Source organism: Microtus oregoni, unplaced genomic scaffold (genome assembly GCF_018167655.1).
Source record: "Microtus oregoni isolate MIOR12 unplaced genomic scaffold, Mior012 000032F_ref0000030, whole genome shotgun sequence".
In the NCBI taxonomy this organism is placed as follows: Eukaryota; Metazoa; Chordata; class Mammalia; order Rodentia; family Cricetidae; genus Microtus; species Microtus oregoni.
In genome coordinates, this window is record NW_024543091.1 from 26,833,052 (window position 1) to 26,857,951 (window position 24,900).

The 24,900-nt window shown below is 45.8% G+C and overlaps 1 protein-coding gene across 1 annotated transcript in view; it reads left to right on the forward strand.

Moving 5' to 3' along the window:
- The window catches only part of LOC121466055 (thrombospondin type-1 domain-containing protein 4-like), a 282,146-nt gene that overhangs the window by 136,630 nt on the left and 120,616 nt on the right, over positions 1-24,900 (forward strand). Inside the window, exon 6 of the mRNA XM_041679541.1 lies at positions 6,654-6,756. Coding sequence (XP_041535475.1) covers positions 6,654-6,756 — 103 coding nt within the window. The remainder of the gene's footprint in view (positions 1-6,653; positions 6,757-24,900) is intronic.

Genomic DNA, 24,900 nt, shown 5'->3' on the forward strand with positions numbered 1-24,900 from the left:
CGCCCACCAGTACCCATCACTATCTTGGTCCCGCCCACCAGTACCCATCACTATCTTGGCTGCAGTGTCACCCTGTAGGGTGGGCTGTTAGAACCTTGTAAAGGGCCTTTCCTGGAGACACGTTCTCCTCTCATGGATGCCTTTTCCTTGCCCCCAGCATCACATTCCCGGGGTCGAGGTGGGGGCTCTCATTTTTTTTGGAATCCTCTGTTTCAACAGTCTAATAGTTAGACTGAGGGATGTAAGTGTCTCTGTAGAATGTCTTCATTTCTGCCAGCCTCTTTTTCATGAAAGCACGGGAACATTTCTAGATATCTTTTTTAGATGCCTTCAGGGGAGAAGTTAAATGTGCCCTCTGTTGCCATGGTAGCTGATCTTTTGACTGAATCCAGAATAACTTCAAGGATTAAAAAAAAAAATACATATCTGACCCAGGCAGATCCATGGTCAAGTTTCTTGGCACCATCTTCACTGGGTATAGTCCTCCTCATCTCCTCAAGAGAACAAAGTAACTTAATTACCAAAGGTGAGTGTTGGATCACTGATGGTGGTCGCTGAACAGTGGAATTAGGCACTCAAAGTTGTCAACTCCGATTAAACAGGGTCACTAGAAATGTAGCCAGGATTTCCATGATTCTCTGTGTGAGTCATAGCATCCTCGGGCACTCGTGAGACAGAATTTTGGATAGGGCACACTGCTTTATAAGGATGTAGTTCACACTGAAGTGGATCCTCATTTTTCTTCCAGTAAGGTTGCAGTGGAAACATCCCTCCCTCTCTGGGGCAGACTGGGCCAGTTGAGGGGAGGCTGTTTCTCCAGGGGCATTCCATGGCTGTCAGGCTCCAGCCTTTGTTGGTTCCATCCTGAATAACCATATTCTCTTTCTAGGAGGCTTCCTACCCCACCCAGCACCACCAGTTTTCTGGCCTGAAGACTCTGAATCTGTACCCCCTGGGCTAGGTTCAGTTCCCTGTAGGGACCCTGCCCAAAGCCGTTCACAGTTTAACAGAGAGATAGATGGTTACTGACATGGTTAAAGTTGATTCAGCCTATGACATCAGGAAGCAGCCAACTTAAAAGTCTAACAAATGTACAGCTATCTGTAACCTGGAAGTTTTAGCTTCACAAAGTCTCTAAAATGGAGAGATTATATACTGATGCTAGGAGACAAATACAAACAGATGTAATCTACAAAAGACACGAGACAGGATTTCCCTGCCCTGCTTGATGTCGTCCTCACTCCTTAGGTCTGCAGCTGTTTTACCAAGGCTCTGTGGCTCGGGCTGACTTAGGCTTCTACAGCTGTCCCTGTGGTAGTCAGCTCTGGAATTAGGTGTGGGTGCCAGTACTTGAGTCTCTCTCTGTCTCTCTGTGTGTGTCTCTCTCTCTGTCTCTCTCTCTCTCAATAATGGGATTGAACTCGATTTATTTATTTGTTTGTTTGTTTATTATCTACACAGTGTTCTGCCTGCACATCAGAAGAGAGCTCCAGATCTCATTACAGACAGTTGTGAGCCACCATGTGGTTGCTGGGAATTGAACCTGGGACCTCTCCTAACCTCTGAGCCATTCCTCCAGCCTGAACTCATTTTTTTTTTAAAATAATGTTTTTATTTTTGCACTGAGAGTTTCATACAATGATCATTATTCTTTTCCCCCCCGGATCCTCTTCCATCTTCCTACCCACCCACCGCCTGCCTCTCGAAGCAGTGAGTTGATTTGTGTTGGCTGACTTCTGCTGAGCGTGGGCCCTGCCCTTGGAGTGTGGTGGATGTAGCAGGTACCGCTTCAACAAAGAAACTGACTTTCCCTCTCCCAGCACCAATCACTTGTCAATAGCTCCTTGGCTAGGGGTGGAGCTCCATGTCCGGTTCCCTTCCTCCAGGCTGTGTGGACTGACCTTGTGTGCACCGTCAGGGTTGAACTTGTGCATTCTGTCAGGGTTGACCTTGAGCATGCTGTCTGGACTGAACTTGTGTGTGCTGTCAGGGTTGAACTTGGCATGCTGTCAGGGTCACTGGGAATCTACATGTGTATCATCCCTTTATGTCCAGAAAAAGTTGTTTCCTTGAAGTCATTCATTCGTCTCTGGCTCTTAAAATCTCCCCGCCCTCTTCCTCATAGATTCCTGAGCCTTGAGGGGAGGAAAGTGATATAGACATCCCATTTAGGGCTATGAATTTTGTCTTCATGCCTGCAGAGCAAGCACATAACCAAATAAGCTATCACCCCAGCCCCAAGAAGCAATATGCTAACAAATTGTGTAGTGATTCTTCCTCTCCGAGACAGTGCTGAGGACTGCTACAGGGTCATCCGTCCTCCCTCCCTTTCTCCCCGGCTCCCTGTCTCCTCTCCCTCCCTTTCTTTTCCCTTTTTTTGAAGATAGTTTTTCTCACATATTATATCCTGATTATGTTTTCTCTTCCTTCTTCTCCTCCCTGTTCCTCTCCACCTCCCTTCCCATCTGGATCCAGTCCCTTTCTGTCTCTTGTTGGAAAACAAATAGACTTCTAAGAAACAATAATAAAATATAATATAGGTATATTCCCAAGAGTGGTATAGCTGGATCTTGAAGAATTGCCACACTGGTTTCCATAGTAGCTGCACACATTTGCAGGTCCCTCTGTGACACACCTCCTCCAAGGCCATACTTCCTAACCCTCTCCAAACAATTCCACCTACTGGAGAGCGAGTGTTCAAATATAAGAGCCTCTAAAAGCCTTCTCATTCAAACCACAGTTCTGTTCATAGAGAGGTATGAAGCAGACTCTATGGTCTGTGACCTTCAGTTTTGACATGTGCTGCCAGGTTGATGAAGGTGGCTTCTAGCCAGAGCCTCACCGTGGAGCAGCTCGGCTTCATGCAGGTGTGCTTATTCACGAATCACAACATTTGGCCCTTTGGTACTGGTCTGTTTCTGTGGGGAAAACCTGCAGGGCAGTGACTGGTGTGGCTGTGTCAGTCTCTGGGCCCTGCCTCTGTGTCCTGTGGGATCTCAGGCAAGGTATGCCACTCTCTGACCTCAGTGTTCACACCTGTAGGTTAAAAGGCTTTAGGTTAACTCTCTGCAGATCCACACTTCTGGGTTAATTGATCTGGAGCGAGACTGGGGTGGGTGTGGCTCTTTATTGCTGCTGTACGGGCGGGGGGGGGGGGGTCACCAGTAAGCCAGATCAGGCAGAATTAAAAAAGTAAAAGAACAGGTTTATTTGAGCAAAGTGACTCCCAGGTGAGTTCTCCAGTCCCAGAGATGGAAGCAGAAGTCACAGGCCCGAACTGAAGCAGGACAGTTATGCACCCTGGAGGAGAGGGATGATGGTATGTCCTCTCCAAGCTGGGCTTGTGGCCAAGTGTGGTCAAAAGCTGACGGGCTGCTGACAACTTCAGGGGAGAGGCTGCCGCAGCCGCAGGAGTGCAGAACTGGACTTTTCTCTCTTGGAGATTCTCTGAGAGGGTGGGGTTTGGAGGGAGGAGTGGGGCTTTCTGAATCAAGCAGGAGTGAGCTGGGGGGCCCAGCTGGACAGTTTTCTCGTTCCCTGTGTGGGTCCCAGAGGTCGAGCTTATGCTGCTAGACTTGGTGGCAAGTGCCTTTGCCTTCTGAGTCATCTCAGCCCAAGAAGTTGTGTTTTGTTTTGTTTTGTTTTGTTTTTTCCCAAGAATTTATGGACTGGTGCCGGGATGGTGACTTTTCCAAGTCACTGAACTAATCACTTGCTAACCATACTTGACTCTGGAAAGGGAGCAGGAACAACATCTTGTCCTGAGTCTCATCTGGGCATGGTGGCACAGGCCTGTAATCCCAGCACTTGGGAGATGAAAGCAAGAGAGTTTAAGGATAGCCTGGGCTACAATGCCTACCATGAGGCTAACATGGGCTATGTGAGACTTCGTCTCAAAGATGAAATGAAGATCTTTTCCTGAGAACAGCTGCTATCGTTGGGAGCATATGCGTGTCTGTAGTCAGGGCGGCCAGCAGGTAGGCTTCTAGAGCCCCAGGAGATGGGCTGCTCCCACCTATTAGTCCCTCCTGGGTTGTAAGAGCTCAGCCTGCACTCCCTGCCCACCCACTGAGTCCTTCCCATTCTGCCTCAGAGTCTTGTTGAATATGGTTTGCAGCAAGCCAAGCAGGTTGTGGCTACCCTGCGGCAGGGAACCAGAAGGCTCCCTCCATTATCCCCTACCAAGCAGGGAATGACCTTCTCCTGCTGGGTCTCATTCCTCCCTTTGTTCTTTCGTCTTCGAGAAGATTTTATGCTTCTGATGACATACAGCAGAATTCTTTATAAACCCTTGAGGATTTTGAACTATTAGGAGTTTATTACAGAAAGTACTATGCACAGTGTTTTGTAATGTTTAAGAGGCCAGGGGGATCCTTTCTCTTCTCTTCTGTTACACCCCCCCCCCACAGAGACACTTACATACAAATACACACATATATACAAATATGCACATACACATATATACACATGTATACACACAGAGATACGTACATATACAATATGCACACTCCACACACATGCATACTCTATACACACACATAGACATAGACATACACATCCCATAACATATATGTACACACACCAAAATGGTGTGGCTAGGTTTTGAGATGACAGATAGCACTTTACCACCAGTATAATTTAGTGGTTCTGATCTTTTACGTCTATTTTGCATCACACACTGCTGTGTTTGCCATTTACAAATTAGATAGAAATAACGCCATATGGAACTGCCTGTTTCCTTTGGGTATCAGAGCCTCCTGGATACACTTGATAAGATCCAGGTTTCACAGACCTCACCCTAGAGTTGTGAGGTCGAAATCACTTGGGGAGGGCTCCAGGGAGCAAGATCACTGGGTGATTTTCCTGGTGCTTTGAAGGGTAGACAGAATTCAGACAAGAAAAGATCGAGAGAAGAAGGAAGAGCAGAGCATGTGGTGGGCACCGCCCTGTCTGGATTGAAACCTAGGCTCCTCCCAAGCTCCACGTCACCTCTGTGCCTCGGTTGGGCCATCCGTGAAATAATCAATCTATGAGACTCTGACATTTACCTATTAGTGACTGACGATTGAATGAGTGACATGTGAAATATATTTGAAGAGGGACTGGCCAATGGCTCTGGATGTGTTAGCTGTGACATTGCCCCATGCCAGATGAAGGACATGCACAAGGATTGACTTTACGAGAGAGGTAATCACACTTAGTGGTCCAAAGCTGAAGGCTCGGCAAGTGGTTTGTAAGAAATTAACCCGGGAGGTTTTCGCTTTGTTTAAAGAAAAGAAAAGAAACATTATCATTCTCACGATGATTCTAATCTGCAGTGAGGCCTGAAGATCTGCATTAGATTAGTCTTAAATTTTTATCACGTGTGTATGCGTGTGCACATGTGCAGGTATGTGCATGGGTTTGTGGAGGCCAGAGGTAATGTCTGCTGGCCTCCTCTGTTGCTCTCCACCTTATCTTTTTAAGCATGTTTTATTTTTGATAATTTCCTCCCTCCAAACCCTCACATACACTCTTCCCCACCCTCCTCCAAATTAATGACCTCTTTTTATCACAAACTGTTATTGCATGCATATATACATACATATTGGTAAATATAACCTATAAAGTCCATATAATGTTACTTGTATGTATATTTCAGGGCTGACCATTTGGCACTAGACAGCCAATTAGTGTGCTGCCTGGGGAAGACCGCCTCTCTCACTCCCAGCTTTCCTGGGTTGCCTTAAGTCCTTTGGGTAGGGTAGGGACTCACAGGCTTTCCCTGTCTGGTCTGGCATGTTCATTGGTGACATCCTTCTTCAGGTCACATTTGGGTGATCATGTTGGTGAGACTTGACAGGTGTAGCATCTGACGTTACTAGGAGACACAATCTTCCAGCATATCTCTGGCCCTCTTACAGCCTTTCTACCGCCTCCTCTGCAATGTCCCCTGAGCTTTATCTATCCGTTTCTTTAGATACAGCCTTGCACTGAACCTGGACCTGGCCAGTTTGGCCAGACTGGCTGATCAGTGAGCCCCAGAGAACCTCTGTTCCCTGCCTCTCCAGTGCCAGGGTTATGGGTGTGAGCCTCTGCTCTCTGCCTCTCCAGTGCTGGGGTCATTTGTGTGAGCCTCTGTTCTCAGTTTCTTCTTTTTAAACGTGGATTCTGAGGAATCCCAAGTGCGGATCCTTGTAATTTATCTTTATCACTGAACCATCTCCTCAGCCATTAAATTCATACATTATTTTTATTTGCTTATGTGTTTATTCATGCAGTACTTGTTTATCTAAGACTAGGGTGCTACAGGCTAAAGTAACAACTGTCCCCACTGAGCTACACTCCTGGTCCTAAAAGATTTAATAAAGATGACCAGAAAATTTCCAGAAGTCCTGGTTTCATTGGAGGAGGCCTGTTATTCAGAGTTGAAAGGTATACTAAGATTACAAAAGTGGGGCTGGAGAAATGGCTCAGTGGTGAAGAGCACTGACTACTCTTCCAGAGGACCCAGGTTCAATTCCCAGCACCCACATGGCAGCTCACAGCTGTCTGTAACTACATTTCCAGGCGATATGACACCCATGACAAAACAACAATGCACATAAAATTAGAAAAAAAAACAATTACAAAAGCGTGGACATTAACTGCATATTTTATATCTGCTTTATTAGGCGTGTCCGGAAAGTGGTAGAAGTATCCGGGAGGTCCAGTGTGCATCCTACAACAACAAGCCATTCATGGGCCGGTTTTATGAATGGGAACCATTTGCAGAAGGTAAGGCAACTGGGTTTGTTCCCCTGACTCAGCTGTGTTACTAGGAATTATTATTATTATTATTATATGTCATTATCATCACTTTGTTCTCCCAACCCTGCTGGTTTTCCGTTGGGCCTGGATATATTGAGGTGATCCTGGCTGGAGAAAATGTGACACTTAGAGCAGAATGTGACTCCAGAGGTCTTCAGCAGTTGTCCCTAGCACAGAATGTACTTGGACTGTCCTTGACTGTGAGGTGTGGCTGAGGACCACGGCCGAGAGCAGCAGCAGAAGTGGGCCGGAGCAGGGTGTGTGGAATGGTTGTCGATAAAGCATGAGCAAGCTGAGAGCCAAGAGGTTTTGGTTTTTTATTTTTAACTTATTTTTTAAGATTTATTTTTATTTTATGTACAGTGGCGTCTCACCTGCATATATGCTTGGGTAAGGATGCTGGATCCCCTGGAACTGGAGTTACAGGCAGTTGTGAGCTGCCATGTGGGTGCTAGGAATTGAACCCAGGTCCTCTGAAAGAGCAACCAGTGAGTGCTCTTACCTCCAGCCCTGTTTTGTTGTTGTTGATTGTTTGTTTGTTTGTTTGTTTTTAACCTTGATATCTATCAGAAGGGCTGATGTGTGTGCTTAAAAAAGCATGCAGATTGATAGTTGTTCCCACATCAGGAGACTTCTCATGTCCCTTCCAAACATAGAAGTGCCAAGGCCCCTTGCCATGTCCCAGTGATGGTCAGAAGTTGGCAGAGCTTCTCAGTACTGTTCCACATACTAGAGTCATTTTCTCGTTGTCAAAATTTACATGATAGCATGGAGTGTGAACTAAGCTATGTTTGGTTCTGAGTTGTTTCCTACGACGTGGTCTTAGCATTGGTCCAGGACAGCTTACGGGGATTCTACACTGGCAGTCCCATTGGCTGAAGATCTCTGCCTGGATGTTAGTCTTTGGCTTTAGCCCAAGGCAGCAGGTGGAGTTGCTGGGGTGCCCCAAAACCAAGTCCAAAACATTGCTATGATGTCAAGGATCTTAAGAATGTCAGGGGAAGGCTTGGTGGTAAGATGTGCTGAGGTTCATGAGGAATCTACTCCCTTGGGGGCCAAGCCAATATCACCTGAGGAGATACTAAGGTGCCTGTCCTGGCCCTTAGTAAGAGGCAAAGGAGATGGAAAGCTAACTGCTCTGAGACTGAGGACAAAGTCTCTCCTGTTTCCAGAGGAAAGTCTATGAGCTGTTATGTTCTCAGGCGGCCCTGTGACCTCAAGCTTGTTAAGAACAAACTTGGCTTTCAATGAGGGACCCTGTCTGGAAAGGTGTGCAGATAAAACATAGAGCCAGGAGAAGGCAAATAGCTGATGTGAGGTCCTGGGCAGCAAAGGAGGGAAGATTGAAGTTGGGTGGGGAGCAAGGGAAGGAGGGCCCAGGGCCCTGGTGGAGCAGGAGAAGGAAGAATCTAAAATCCTTGGAAAATAAGAGAAGTTTGATCTTTTCCTTTCTTAAAATGCTATGTTGAATTCAATATAGAATTATAACTTGGATCCTGAATGAGAAGGACATTGGTGGAAAGCGTGGTGAAATAGCAGCACATGCGTTCAGACGGGAGCACTACGCCAGTGTCTCGGTTCAGATGGGAGCACTACGCCAGTGTCTCAGTTCAGATGGGAGCACTACGCCAGTGTCTCAGTTCAGATGGGAGCACCTCAGTTCAGATGGGAGCACTACGCCAGTGTCTCAGTTCAGATGGGAGCACTACGCCAGTGTCTCAGTTCAGATGGGAGCACTATGCCAGTGTCTCTGTTCAGATGGGAGCACTATGCCAGTGTCTCGGTTCAGATGGGAGCACTATGCCAGTGTCTCGGTTCAGATGGGAGCACTATGCCAGTGTCTCAGTTCAGATGGGAGCACTATGCCAGTGTCTTGGTTGTATATAAACCTTCCATGGTTTTATAAGACAGGAACAAATTTGATGGAGGGTAGAGAAGATTGCTTTGTACTATTTTGACAACTATACTGTCCACCTGAAATGGTTTCAGATTATAAACTTTTTTTCATAAGAGATATTTGTGCTTTCATTTAGGTTGGTCTCATGACCACTCTGTGATTTTCTGTAAAGGCTTTGTATGGGTGAGGAAGAAATTGTGTAACTCCATCCCACCCCATTTGTATCCATGTTAGAATCTCAGTATGCAACTTCTATTGTTTGCAAGTAGGGTTGGGTTGTTGCGGATATAATTACCTAGGCTAAGGGGGTGGGAAGATGGCTCAGCAGTTAAGATCACTTGATGCTTTTCCAGAGGACTGGAGTTCAGTTTGCAGCACCCAAGCTGAGCAGCTCACAACCACCTGTACCTCCTGCCTCAGGGGTTCTAATGTCTTATTCTGGACTCCGAGGACATCTGCATGTACATGGACACATTCCCACACACAGATGCAGACATCTGCACATAATTAAAAGTGTAATAACTCTTTAAAATTAATTGCCTGGATTAAGTCTATGCTGGAGCTGGTGGGCTTATAACCCTAATGGATGGTGTTCTCATCAGAAGAGAAAGTTTTCCTACATCCCGTAGCGTCCAGCATATAGTGATGCTGTCACTTGGCTTGCAGGCACATCAGTGGCTCTGCCTTCATCATAACTTGTTGTCTTTCTATATGTCCGTGAACTTTCTCAGACCATAAACTGTAAGGTGAAATTAATCTTTTTCTTCCCACTTGCTTTTGGTCATGGTGGGTTATTTTGTTGGTTGGTTATTGTTTTGTTCTGTTTTGTTTTTAAGGCAGGATTTCTCTGTAAAGCCCTGGATGTCTTGAAATTCACTTTGTAGTCCAGGCCACATCAAACTCAGAGATTTGCCTGCCTTTGCCTCCCTAGTTCTGAGATCAGAGTTGTGGTGACAGCAGTTAGCTGGATCACAGCAATAAAAACCCAGATAAGACTGTGACCTTGTCAGTAATCTTTCTAGTTGTAATCAGGACTCTGGTTAAGGTGAGTTCATAGTGAAGATGGGTAAATCCGTATGTGATATGACTCCTGTCCTCAGGCATACAGCTGAGTATGACAAGAACCCAGTGTAAAGACATAGACAGCCATGACAGGCAGACAGGAAGTGAAGCAGTGTAGCTACAAGCAAGGAACACCAAGGATTGCCAGTAACTGCCGGAAATAAAGAAGAGACATGGACAGAGTTTTGTATGCCCTCCTCTCCGACACTTTAGAGAGAACATGCTCACTCCTTGACTTTTGTTCCTGGCTACCACATCTGTGAGTCTGTTTCTATTGCTAATAGTGTATGTGGCATGTTATATCAGTGCTAGGAAACTCACAGTCTCGATGATTTTCAATGTTAGGAAAACCGCAGAGTTGTCCTTTCTGATCATATTTCCATCCCTGAACCCTGCTTGAGGCAGGGATTCCTTGGGCTAGTACCCACATCTCATGAAACAGAGGTAGTCAAGTGGGGCTTGGGCTGACCTTAAAATATTCTTCCACAAAAGTCAGTGAGAGGTTTGGGGAGATGGCCGTGAAAGTGCTTACCATTCAAGCATGGGGACCTGTGTCCAATTCTCAGCACCCAGTAAAAAGTCAGGCATGGTGCGTACTTGAAATGCCAGTGTTGGGAGATGAATGATGAATACAGACTCGAGGACTCACTGGCCAGGTAGCCTAGAAAAGGTCCTCAAGGTAGGTGGTCCCTGAGGTTGACTATGGTCTCTGTGTGTGCAGCCACATGTGTGTCTCAGACCACTGAACATGCGCGTATGCACGCACATACACACACACACACACACACACACACACACACACACGCACGCACGTACAGAGAGAGAGAGAGAGAGAGAGAGAGAGAGAGAGAGAGAACAGTGTACTTGTCTTGACTACAAGCCACATCCAAAAGAGTCCAGGGTTTAGCAGCTATCTCCTAAACTCTGTTAACTAGACAATTCAGCCGTCTTTTATAATATTTACTAACAATGGTGTTTCTCACAGACCTACAAGGAGACAAATGGTTGCAGGAGTTGCATTTAGTTAAGCTTTGTTTAAATAATTTTTATTCTTCTTACTTGGTTTTTTTTCCCCTACTAAGACTCTTCCCTAACTTTCTTCTTCTTCCTCTCAAATGACTCCCAGGCTGAGCAGTGGGAGGGGGACGATGCTAGTGTTTCTGTGTTGTGTTCAGGCTTGACGGCTGGATTTTGCATTGGGCCCTGGGCTATGTTTGTATGTCTCCTGCTATTCGCTGGTGCCTACTCAGGGACACAGCTGCTCTCATTCAGCCCAATGCCACATAGAATAGTAAAAGCAGAGAGCAGGCTCTGATAAACACATTCGTTTCACCAGATGGTTCTTCTTGGGCCTTGAGTCGCATTTCCTGGCTTTGATGACCTCGGCTCAGACAATGCCTCTAGGAATTTTTCTCACAGTTCTGGACCTAAAGCTTGTAACAGGCTGGAAGGAGAATCAGCGCGCCCCGTGTCTGGTTTGGGGCCGTCACCTCGGCTCTCTTTTACTCTCATATTTGGCTTGGATAATTCGTTATGTGGTCACAACACCTCGAATGGAACAGTTTAACAAGAAGACTTGGACATTGGGGCAAATTATATGGTACTCCGTCTCCTGTTACACATGATGAGATGCATCCCGGGTCCCCTGGAGCTGCTGAAACATTGGGTAGTACTAAGTCATTGTGCTACTCAGAACGGTGCACAAGCTAACATTCAAGAATTGCTCACTTTTAGTATTTTCCACTTAATAATCTTTTAGTTAGTATTGACCCTAGATATTGAAGCTGGACGGTAAAACCAGACATTAGGAGACACCACTGTGCCTCTTTTCATCAAGGCCACTGGGGCAGCTGGCATTCTGATGTCAAATTCTGTTAGGTTGCTGTAGTCTAGACAGCAGATACTACCCTTCTTTGTGTGCTGATTCATTCCATAGTGCTGGGAAAGGAACCCAGGGCCTCCATGGGCCCGAAGCACTCTACCACTGAGCCACATGCCCAGCCCAGATGACAGTGTTAATTCATAGCCATGGGGGCAGACTTGTGTTCAGGTGTCTTCAGGATGCTGTGTTCCTGAGAGATGAGCTAAAAAGAGTGAACTTCTGAAAGCCCAGGATGACGCTTAGTCAGGAATGGCAGCTTGTCTGCTGGAGACATGTGACAGGGCATTTGGTCGGGAGTGGCTAGCGTGTGCTGTAGTGACATCCCCTAACTGAAAGTTTCTCTTGCTCATTCTACATAGTCGTGCAACATGTGTCCTCCTCACTGGGAGTCCCCAGCTGGTAAAAAGCTGCATCTCAATTCAGACTTCTCCTGAGATAGGGCAAGGAGACACATGATGCATGCACAGATTTTTTGGGGGGGGAGGGAGTCGAGACAGGATTTCATCATGTACCTTGGCTGTCCTGAAACTCACTCTGTAGATCAGGCTGGCCTCAAACTCACAGAGATCTGCCTGCCTCTGCCCCCCGAGTGCTGGGATTTAAGGCGTGCGCTGTTGCCACTGTCTGGCTTCCTTTGCAGACTTTCAAAGCTTCTGCCAACAGTGGTCCATACTGTTTGCGCTCGCATCCCATTAGCCAACGCAAGTCACATGCCAGTCTTCACTTCAAAGGAAGCAGGTTGCCATCATCCTACTATATATTAAGAATTAGGAAAAATAGACTCCTAGTGATAAGCCCTAAGGACCAGGACAGGTACAAAACTCCATTGAATTACTTTCTTTTAGTCCCAGTGACTTTTTTTAAGGCTGCTCCTAAGATTAGAACGTTTTGTTCCAGGGAGTACTACTAGTAATTCTGGTCTGTAATATCCACAGCGTGCCCCGGGACTATAAAGTTCTTCCCATTGATTAGGTCTCTGTGGTAGCAGATATTTATGGTATCTGGCATCAGGATGTTAGTACCAGATGCCCAGGGTGCCAATTCCCTCACTAGCCATGCTGTTGACAAAAATATAAGCACATGCAATGCTATCAAAACCATGAGCCACAGTGGGGGAGGCATAGGCTAAGCAAGTGTAATGGGCTGGTGTAATGGGTTGGCATTAAGGTGTTCCTTAAGTCCTTAATCCTTAGGATTTGTGAGCCTTTAGAAACGATAGGAAGGCCTTGGGGAAATGGAAAGCAGTTCTCCTTCCTCAGTGAGGAATCTAGAATGCCCTTACAAGATCCATTCTCCGAGCTCTCTCCTGTATGGTGGGGGGACTACCTAGCAAGGCTGGGTCACGTGTCAGCTTTAGAGATGGGCTGTCTTGGAGAACAGAGCAAAGTTCAGAGGGCAATGTCTCTAAGAAGACAGAAGGATAGTTTTTGTTTCTTCCATGTTCATTTTGAATTAGTGTTGACCTCAGCTAGTAAGATGTTCAGGAGGAAGATGAAGGTGTGAGACTCGGACTTAGAGAGATCACTGAGGTCTGAAGATTCATATTTTGAGTCATTGACCTCCAAAGATGATTGGATAAGACCTTGAAGAGAATTTAGAATCCACAAGGTGGATCATATAAGGATCAAAAATTAAGCTTTATATCACAATAAGGAAGCAAAATTAAGAGACTTGGGATTGGGGATGTAGCTCTGTTGATAGAGAGCTTGCCTAGCAGCTATGATGCTGAGGTGGTTTGAAAGAAAATGGCCCCAAAGGGAGTGGCACTATTAGGACATATGGCCTTGTTGGAGTAGGCATTGCCTTGTTGGAGGAAGTGTGTCACTGTAGGGGGTGGGTTTTGAGATCTTCTATGCTCACCTACTGTGGGATACAGTTCACTTCCTGTTGCCTGAGGATCAAGATGTAGAACTCTCAGCTCCTTCTCCAACACCATGTCTGCCTGCATGCTGTAATGCTTCTCACCATGATGCTCATTATTTTTGATATTTATAATTATTTATAATGTTTTCTTTCATTTACTATAATGAAATTTATGGAGTAGATATTTTGGTCCTAATATATTAGATATATTAGATAGGACTAGATACTAAAGTCCCAATTTATTGTGTTTGTATTTGACAATAAAAACTCTGAGAAAATAATTGCAAATATATGAGGTCTGATGGGTAGGGAGACCTGAGCAGATAGGATTAATGTCTACAACTGAAGAGGTAGGTGGAACTCTGGAACTCTGTGAGTTCGAAGCCAGCCTGATCTACAGAGCAAGTTCCAGGATAGTCATCAGTGTTACACAGAGAAACCCTGTCTCAAAAAAAAAAATGAGTCTGCCATGTAGAAGGCATATTGAGAATGTTCACTGGTTTAAGAAAGAGAAGGGCTTATTGAGAATGGTGGGGAGATCAGGATGTCTGTAGACCAAGAAGATGAGATTTTCACAGAGGAGCAAGGATTCATATGTACAAACCTGTTCTGTCCTAGAATCAGGGAAGCTGAAGAGACACCATCTTTTCTTCCTGCAAGGTGCATGCTATTACTTCATTGCACACCTTTAAAGAAAGCTTCTTTGCCATTTAACAAAAATTAATTTATTCAAGACAAATGAAACATATGTCCATAGTGATGTTTGCTTCAGAATATTCATAGCACTTCCTTCCATAAGAGATCAACTGGAAACAAACCAAATACTCATCAACAAGATTCTGCATAACCTCGTTGTGCATTCCTCTGGCGAAGTATTATTTGGCAATAAAAAAGAATGTGCTACTGACACGTATAAAATTCTGGTTGAAGCCCAGAAACATTATGGTGAATGAAATCAGTCAGAACACACTGTCCAATTCCTTTCCTGTTATGTTATAGAAGAGGGGGGGCATACCACAGCCAGATTATGGTGAAGGAATTCCAGTGTTTGCCTGTGCAGGTGGTGGAGAGGATTAGCTGGAAGGGAACATGGTGGAACCTTCTGAATCAATGGTTGTGTTCTCTATTCTAATAGACATGGCTGTTACACAGGCGTATGCAGTTTCCCAAACCCACAGGACTGCTCCCTTGTAACCCAAGCATTTTGTTGCATAGAGCTGTACTTTGAAAAAGTACTCTTTGGGCTGGAGAGATGACTCAACAGTTAAGAGCACTGGATATTCTTCCATAGGAATGAAAGAATGAGATTGTCACAGAGGAGCAAGGATTCACTAGAAGCCTATCTATGAACCTGTTCTGTCCGAGAAACAAGGATGCCAAAGAGACACTCTCTTTTCTTCCCGCAAAATGTATGCTATTACTTCTTTTTGATTCCTAGCACCCACATGACAGCTCGTAACCATCTGTAACTCCAGTTCCAAGGGATCCAGCACTCTCTTAATGGCCTCTACAGACACCAGGCACACTTGGGAGACACAAACATACATGCAGGCAAAACATCCATATGCATAAAATATAATTTTTAAAAAAGAGATTTAAAAATATATTCTCAAGACAGCAAGATCTTAGCAATGACTAAGGGTGCTTGCTGCCGAGCCTATGACATGCATTTGATCCCCAGGAACCACGTGATAGAAGGAGAGAACGGACACCTCTAGAATGTCCTTTGACTTCCACAATGTACCTCAATACACACACACACACACACACACACACACACACACACACCACAGTGCAATTTAAAAGTTATCCTCTTTGCCCTTCCTTCTCCCTTTGTTCTTTCAATTCTGGAAAGTGACCTTTATTGCCAATGTAAGTGTCATAACTGTAAAAATTTTTCTAAGATTTCCTCGTTCCTCACCCCCTTATTTGAAGTTCTCTTTTTTTTCTTGACAAAAGAGGAACAGGAGGATTTTGGGGCAGCTGACTCTGAAATGAGCATAAAGGATCTGCCTTTGACTTCCGATAGGAGCCTGTGGTGGTTGAATGAGAAGAGCCCCATAGGCTCATAGATTTGAATGCTAGTTGCTAGGGAGTGGAACTCTTTGATAGGATTAGGAGGCATGGTCTTGTTGGAGGAAGTGTGTCACTGCCCAGTGTTTGTCTCTGTCTTCTCCCTTCCTTTCTTCCTGTGCCCTTCTTTGCCCCCAATCCCCCACCCTCTATCCTGTCTCATTTCTGCCCCTGATTCTCTCTCTTTGCCTAAGGGTTAGGATGTAGCCCTCAACTGCTGCTCCAGCACCCACATGCCACCATGGTCCCTGACATGATGATAATGGGCTAAACTTCTGAAACTGTAAACAACCCTCTTCTTCACAGCAGAACTAAGACAGAGCTCAATCTCACAGGTAGAAATAGCGAACAGGAAGGATTGCAGCAAGCTAAAGTGTTTCTCTACCAAAAAGTGTCAGTCAAGAAAAGGAAGAGGCAACCCACAGTTGGGGGAAATTAACTTACAAATTTTGCAGTTTGTATAAGGAATTTCAATGATCCAACACATGAGAACAATCCTATTTGAATTAGACAAATGGCTAGCATAGACATTTCTCAAGGACATACAAAAGGCCACAGATGTATCATAAAGTGTCCTACATCACTAAATACCAGGGAATGCAGATAAAAATTTCAAGGTGGCATGTCCTCACAGCTGTCAGCTGGCTGTCAGCACAGAGGCTGGCCACCTGCCTGGCGTTGACAGAGGGTGCTAAGGATCTGAACTCCAGATATCAAGGTTGAGGCGTGAACACTAAACTCAATATGGAATTGCGCTCTAGCTGGGGGTTAATGGTCTCCCATTCTTTTTGCTCTGCATTCCCAAAGACTGTGCGAATGGCCTCCCTTTGTGTGGATGGCATGAGGCTGTGCGGCTCCCACTTGCCCATGGTGATTATTCTGGTCAAGCAGTGTGCATTTGCACATGGGCGTGGGCTCAGCTCTTTGTGTACGAGGGTGGCCTCGGGTGCTGGGGAAGCAAAGGGAGGCCGTGAGGACTCTCTTCCTTCTCCTCTGATGGCCTTACTCCTTCCTACACAGTGGGTTGGCTCTACTCTCCCCGCCCCCAGGATTATAAATGTGGAATGCTTCTAGAACATGCCTGCTGCTTGCCTCCGTACTGTTGTCCCTAGCTGAGGAGGAAGAGAAGTGCAGGATGGGGCCTGTTTCTCACACTCTCTGAGTCTTGTCACCGGGAACTTTAGGATATGGAAAAGGAAAGATCCCTGGAGGGAGAAAATTGCCCCAGCTCTGGGGTGTTCTGGAAGGTGTAGCTGGTTCCTGTAAGAAAAAAAAAAAAACAACAACTTTTTTCCTGGCATTTGAAGCAGTGTCATTCTGAGTAATTAGTGAAAAACAGCCCAAGGGTGTGTTTCAACATCTAATGAGCAGATTAGCCTCAGTATGAATAATCTTAAGGATTTGAAGTCAAGCATAGAACTTAAGTTTATTGCAAAATATTAAACAACGAGACCCAATCCTGTTGTTTCCCTCCTAGTGTTCTGCAAGGACCGTTTGGCAGAGTCCTGGGAGTGCGGCTGCTCAGGATGGACAGGGCTGATGTCATATTCCATGGAAGTTTTATTCTGCAGGCTGTGGCAGCACATGAGGGTTACATGGTCTTGTCAGGTCATAAAGAAAAATTGGATCCAATAAAAATAATAAGTTATGGGCATAGGGAAGATGGCTCAATCAGTAAAGTGATTGCCTTGCAACATGAGGACCTGAGTTCAAATTCCCAGAACCAGCAGAAGTCCCAGAGCTTGTGGTGCATGCCTATGGTCTCAGTGCCACAAGATGGGAGGTAAAGACAAGAGGGCCCCTGAAGGTTTGCTGGCCTGCTAGACAAGGCCCTAGGCCATTGAGAGATGGTTTCTCTAATAAAAGGTGGAAGGTGTCTGAGGACTGACACCTGAGGTTGTCCTCTCGCTTCCACATACATGTCACACCCATAGCTCTGCATCCGTGTGCACAGGCACACACTAAGATACTCATTGCATAAGCACAGCCTCCTGGACTGAGCGTAGTCCTGTGCCTCAGGGGCCCACAAGGAATCTTTCCCCTCCTGCAACCAAACTGTGACTGATTCATTTTCTTTGAAAAACAAACAAATGTGTTTGTACATGAAGGACCGTCAAAGACTTTTCCAGGAAATCCTGGGGCTCTGTCTTAATCCCTGTAGCATTCTCTTCTAGCTCTCTCAGAGGCCACCAGCTTGTAGGTTGGAAGAGGGCACCCAGAAGGGGTTGGACTTTTTGTCACACCTTGCTTGGATACTGAGAAAGGCTTACTGGAGAGGGTTTATGATTAGACGTTGACCAACACATGGGCAGTGTATGTTTAAACTGGAAGTTCATTTCTCCCTTTACATACTTATCAAAAACATTCTCTCCCACTGACATAATCCATCCCCCCTCCCCAAAGCTGTTAAATAGCGCCCATCCCTGTCTCCAGTTCTCAGAAATTGCAGAGAACATTCCATGATTCAGTGGGACTTGCTTCCAAAGGATTAAAGAGAAAATCCCATGTATATCTATAGTCCAAGGCAGAAAGAGGGAGAATGTTCCTGCCCCCACCTGGGTGAAGATGGCCTCCAGGCATGCTTATCTTATCTTTAGGGTTTGCCCTAAAGTGATTATTTATAGCCTAGCTACCCTTCGCAGTCAGCCCTGTTGAACTGAAGGCCCAGGCTTCCCCACTCAGATCTTTTAAAGTAGCCAATGCCACCCTGGATTCTCCTTCTGCTAGACTGTAAATACTTCTTTCTCCTTTCTTCAGCTGATTGTCGGGGTATGGGACACGCTGTATGTTTAGCACGTGGGCTGTTCTCTTTAGTGGGTAGTGCACTCCTCCTGGGTGCCAGCTCTGACTGAGGAGCTGGGCTCACAGGAATGTCAGGGATTGATTAGTGATGTCTTGGGGGACCCGGTGGGGGAAATAGTAGCATACCTGCCTCCTCAACTCTGCAGCAACTAAGCATGTTGACCTCATTAATGCTTGAGAATTTGGGATGAACCTACACTCCTTGTTGAACAGGGATGGGATTCTTTTTATTTTTGTATTTTTGGGGAGACAAGATCTTACGTGTACCAACCTGGCCTTGCATTCTTTATGTAGCAGAGGTTAACCTTGAACTGCTGATTTTCCTGCTTCTACCTCCAGCAGTGCAGCAATTGCAGGTGTGCACTGGCACATCCAGTTTCTGCAGTGCTGGGGATGGAAGCCAGAGTTTAATGTCTGCCAAGCAAACACATGCTGAGCAATCAGCTACATCCCCAGCCCCGGGGGCGTGATTCTTAGATGTTCATAATGTTAGCCAGGTAGTGCCTTAGGCATCACCGCAAACGTCTATAGTAAGCTTCTGATTTTAAAATTCAGTGATGGTGGAAAGGCAGTACAAGTGACTATGAATACACACCATTATATATTGTTGAACATGGGCTCACATTTTGAATGGAAATAAAAAACTCAATACTATGTATCTAATAGTAAGAAGACTTGCAAAGACTGATGGTCAGAGACAGGCCTTTATTCTTAGTGCAATTGTGTGTGTGCGCGCGCATGTGCACACACATGTGAATGCATGTTCATTTGGGGGAGAAAACAGATGCATGTGTGTGGAGGTGGATGTCTGTGTCAAACTTAGGTGCCACTCCTCGGGTACTGTCCATCTTGTTTGTTTGAGACAGGATCTTTTGTTGACTTGAAGTTCACAGAACAGTGTAGGCTGGCTGTAAACTTAAATCTGTGAGTTCAGGGATCTGCCTGTCTCAGCCTCCCCAATACCAGGTTTACAGGTGTGTGCCACAATGCCTGGCTTTTTGTACATGGTTCTAGGGATCAAACTGAGGTCCTTAGGTTTATATGACAAACACTTTACCCAGTGAACCATCTCCCTGATGCATCTTAGCGAACTATTTTAACTTCCGAAATTTAGGATGGGGCAGTGGATCTAAGGGAATGAGACCAAGGTGGTTGAAAGCACCACGGCATCTCTGACATCCACCTTTTCATTCTGCTTTTGGCTCTACTTCCTGTCCGCATCTGCAGTTGTATCCAATGTAACAAAACGAACTGAGATGGCAGCCGTGATTTGCGTGTGCACTGTCGTGCTTCCAACACGGCTTGGAGAGCGTTGTCATCAGATTCTGAAGTCACACGAATCACCATCACCTCTTAGCTGCTGTCTAGACTTCACCAGCAAATAACTACTGAGGGTCCCTTTAACCCAAGCACTTTGTAGCAGAATATTGGCAGGGATGTATTTTCCTCTAGTGTTGTTAATTGTGACATATGTTACCCAGAACTACAATTCACAGCCATTTTTTGGTTGAACCACAGAGGTATTTCTAGATCTTTGCCTTTTTTTCCCATTCTGTAACTGCCACTGTTTCAGCTAGGACACTTGGCTGGTGACAGTGTCCTCTGATATCCAACGGCCTCTCTAAAGTAGGCATGGTTTTCTGGACTTCTGAATGCAAAGTCTAAGAGAGCACCAAGGCTGGCGTCCCCATCCGTACAAAGCAGATGTGGTTGTCACAGCTCCACCGCACTCTGTTGTGCCCGTCGGTGGGTAGTGTCTAGTTTTCAGTATGTATTCTTTCATTTTCCTGTCTTGAATGGCAGACAAATGACCCCACCACTGCTGCTGCCACAGCCGCCACCACCAGTCACCACCTCACATTATCATTGTGAACAGACATGTTTAGCCGTGATTAAATGGTTCAGAAATAAAGACGGTCAAGGGGTGTAGTTCAGGTGCTAGAGTCCTTGCCCACTGTGCACAAACCCTGGGCTTTGATCCCCAGCACAGTGTATAAACCAAGCATGGTGGCACATGCCTTTAGCCCCCAGACTCAAAGAGGTGGAGGCAGGAGCACCTGAAAGGACCTCCTCTGGGTTCAATAAGGAACATAGGTCCATCCCAAATTTTCAGTCTTCTAGTGGGGTCACTTGCTAATTATTATGAGTGGGGATTTGAAATCCAAGGTCAAGTTGCGGGTCAGCTTGGGATACATGAGACCCTGTCTCAAACAAGCAAAAGCAAGTTCTTATGAGTACCCAAATAAAATGCATACTATTTAGTATTAAAGAAAACAGAAACAAGCTCCGCCAAAGGCACCCTCTGAGTTCTAGTGTTGAAAAGTGCTTCACCATCGACAACCCGTCTGAAAGTCAGCAGAACTTCTAACTGCTACTGAGAAGTTAAGGGAAGTCCAGAGCCTCCAAGCCCCACTTTGCCTGTGGTTGCTCTGTGTCTCTGACATCCTTCTGGCTTGCTATTTCTTTGTGAGGCCAGACTGAGGAGAGTGAGGCCCCTCATGGGGTGGGAGCGGAGCTTCAGAAGGACTCAGGGCAAAGATTAAAGAGGAATGGTGGGACAGGAAACTCCAGGGAGGCTCGAATCAGCACAATAGGAAGGACAGCAATGAGAAACGCAGAGCCACCAAGGATCTCACATGGTGATGCATGAATTTGGTTCCCATCAATTCTATCTGGCAGCTCACGGCCACCTGTAACTAGGCAGATCTTATTCTGGCTTCTACAGGCACCTGGGCTCATGTGTCCATACCTACACACAGACATTCGCACATACACATAATTAAAATCTTTAAGAATAGGTCAGATTTACACGGTGGAGCTTTGGGTCTGAGGCAAGTTGTTGGTACATTAGTAACCACGGGAGGCTGTGCTGGCTCTGTTCACAAGATCTGCCTCTCATTTTAAAAAGGGAAAAGATGGAGGCGTGAGCTCTTACATTCCAGCCATCCAAGTTCGCTACGCTCTTAATGCCCAGCAGGTTAGAAGGGGGAAGCAGATGGGATGTACACAGCGCAAATTCCATTCATTAAGGTTATGTAACAGCTCATCATGTAATAGCTTTGGCCTTCATCCAGGGAGTGTGTAGGTATTGGGCTTTGCATGCTTAATAGACCTTCATCAATCAATCATGGCTCCGTGTCCAACACCCAGTTGCTGTTTGTTTAAGCCGGCTTTGGTGATTGTATAAATAGCTTTAGCAACCTGCTCTCCCACCCTGGGTGATGAATGGCACGTTTTAAACATCCTCCAGCAGCACGTGATCCAAGGCTGTTTATGGTGTGTGTTCCCATACACCTTCTCCAAGGCAGGGAGTACCAGGCATCTCACTCACCTCAGCTCCCCGAGTCTCTGCCTTCTCAATCAGCCAGTGTCCTGCTTTGTGGAACCTGGCAAGGGCCGTGTCTGGGGCTGCCAAGTGAAACTGTGACTCAGGACTGGACAAGTGAATTAAAGTTCACACAGAAGGCAAAGGTTCACTTTTCGCCCCTTGAGAAGACAGAACACTGCTTGGCTGTTTCTTAAAGCCATCCTTTGTTCTGAACAAAGGTCAGAGCCTCCTGTGCTCCTGCCTATACCTCCCGAGCACTGAGATTAGAGGCATGCACTTCCATGTCTGGTTTATGCAGTGCTGGGAATAGAATCTAGGGTTTCTTGCATACTAGGCAAGCACCCTGCCAAATCTAGGGGTAGCAGGAAGCACAGCTGGTGGAAGACCACGTCCCTGGGCACAGCCTCCTGGGGCCACAGTTTCTTATGTGGAAAATTTAAGAAACAACTTGCTCCCATTCTGAGGTTCCAGGGAGATGCTGTACAGAAGGATGAGTGGAAATGTTATCTTCTTTTTGCAGTACTGGAATGCCTGTTGCACACATGACTTCCTAGCCTCCAAGAGGGGGGCAAACTGGGTATATGAAGACAGAGGAGGAAGAAACATTCTTGGCAGAGAGAAAAAAACGTAAGCAAAGTGTCCAGGCAGAGAACACAGACTACAAAGTAGGGTGTGGTAGCATTCCTGCCTGGGTTGTCATCACTTAGGAGGTGGAAGTAGAAAGTTCAGGAGTTCAAGGCCAACCTGGGCTACGTGAGTACCTGTCTAGAAAAAAAGAATGAAGGAGAGAAAAAAAGAAAGGAAGGAAAGAAAGAAAGAAAGAAAATGAAGGTGTAAAGTAAAATAACAGATGGTGTTGAGAACATCAGTGAGTAATCTTTGACTGAAACAGTGGTGTATGAATGAGAGAAATGCCAGGTAGGGTTGGCATAGATCACTGGGGACAGTTACAGAGGGTCTCACATAGGAGGCTGAGGAAATTGAACTTATTTTATAAGCAGTGAGGGACGGGAGTAACAAGATCACAGCTGAGCTCCAGGAAAATGAAGCTGGAAGCAAAATGCTGCAAAACCTCTGGGATTGAAAGGGGCAGAGATAGCGACATATTCAGAAATTTGGCAGCGATGTTTCCAAGTGTTCTGAAATGTATAAACTACATGTTTCAAAATGATCTTGAGATTTTGTGTCTCATCAGCACTTAAATCAGTGGTTCTCAGCCTGTGGTCTGAGTTTGGGGTCGCCTAAGACCACTGGAAAACACGTATTTACATTATGATTCATAACAGTAGCAAAATTACAGTTATGAAGTATCAACAAAAACAGTTTTATGGTTCGGGGTCACCACAGCATGAGCCCTATTAAAGGGTCGCGACATCAGGAAGGGTGAAAACCACTGGCCCATTGTTCTGAGACAGGGTCTCGTGTAACCTAGGCTGGCCTCAAACTCACTATGCAGCCAAGGACAGCCTTGAGCGGATCCTTCTCCTTCTGCCTCCTTGTCCCAAGTGCTAAGAATTCAGACACGTGTGTGTGTGTGTGTGTGTGTGTGTTCTTTCTCTTCCTCCTGACCTTTGTCTTCCCTTCCCTCCCTGTGTGCCTTTCAGGGTTCATAGTGGATTTTGGGGATGGGAGGGGGTGACAGCACAGAGTGAGCCCCAGGAAGGAGCTTGGGGTGAGCGCAGTGCTTTAGCTCTGTTGCTGAAGACCTCTAACTTCAGTTTTTAATCAACCGAGACTTTCAAAAGGCAGGTTTGTGGTCCAGGTAGCCGGCGCGGTCTATAATCAAACTCAATTCAACTCAGTTGATTTTTAAAACTCACCCCTTATTTTTTTTCTGTTTGTACATGCTTATGTGTGTGGAGAACGGGGGTTGGTGCTAAATGACATATTCAAATATTTCACTTTATTTTTGAGGCGGGGTCTCTTGAACCCAGAACTCACCAATTCAGCTAGACTCATTGGCATGCAAGTTCCAGGGATCTTCCTGTCTCAAGGATCACAGGCCTGCCACCCTGCCTGGCTTTTAACACGGGTTCTGGGTGACCTTACTTGGGTCCTCGTGATGGATGGGACACCAAGCACTTCACTGATTGGCCTGCCTCCCCACGTCCAACTTCCTTAATTCTTGCCTTAGTGAGAACAATGGAATGCCTGTGGGTTTCACAGATACGCCCCTGCTCAGGAAAGCCTAAGTGTGTTTAGCGCCTCTGTGTGCATGCCATTTGCAGGTTTGCTGCTGGAAAAGTGTCCTCGTCCTGCTGTCCACCCCCCCCACCCCCCCCCCCGCTTGGAGTCTGTAGCTACGGTTTGACCGAGAGACCCTATGACCGAGGGCAGTCCAGCTTCATCGTTGCTCTCTGCTCATGGGCACGTTTACAACAGTGCTTGTTAACTAAAAATCATTTTGTGTTGTGAAAAATGGCAGCTAAATGAGAGGCTTTTTTAGTCAGCGAGATTCCAAAGTACGGTTAACTTTTCAGCATAATGCTGCGGACAGGAAACCCGCGCGACTCTCCATGGAAATGTGAGTCAAGAGAAAGCTGGGGGCCTCTATAAACATTTTTGTATTTGTGAATCTGGGAATTTGAGAAGGTTCCGGATGTATGCCTCAGGAATGTCAAGAGTCTGCTATAAATCCAAATTTCCAAAACAGATAAATTGTTGAATGACTGTGCAGATTGCAAAGCGATTCTTCATTTTATTAAATATTTACCGTGTGTCCACCCTAGCGAAGTCGTTGAGTAAATACCGCTTGAATTTGATTTATAGAAAGCCAGCATCTATGGTGCTCTGTGACACAATTTGTTGCATTGAATTGACTTTCCAGAGCACTAGAAAATTTTGAGATTTTCCGCATGCCATTTCGAAATATTTGCATGTATGAGAGGGCCTCATTCAGTAGTTACAGGTTGGTTTAATACCGCCAGGAAATTGGTATTATGAGGGATAATCCTCAAGCTCTTTGATAACAAAGGTCCTAGTTACGGGCCCATCGTGGTCACATGTACCATCCTTTAGCACGGAGGATGTGAAAGAGTCGTTAAGCAGCCACTGTTGAGTCTCCCTGCTCCTGGACAGAGCATTTGGCATTCCTATCAGTAAAAGAGTGAAATTGCTATCTGTTGCAAGAAGTTTTTGCCCTGGGAGCATCTAGGCAGCATCTACCTCCCTCTTTCTAAGGTCACAATGACAAACCAAAGTTCA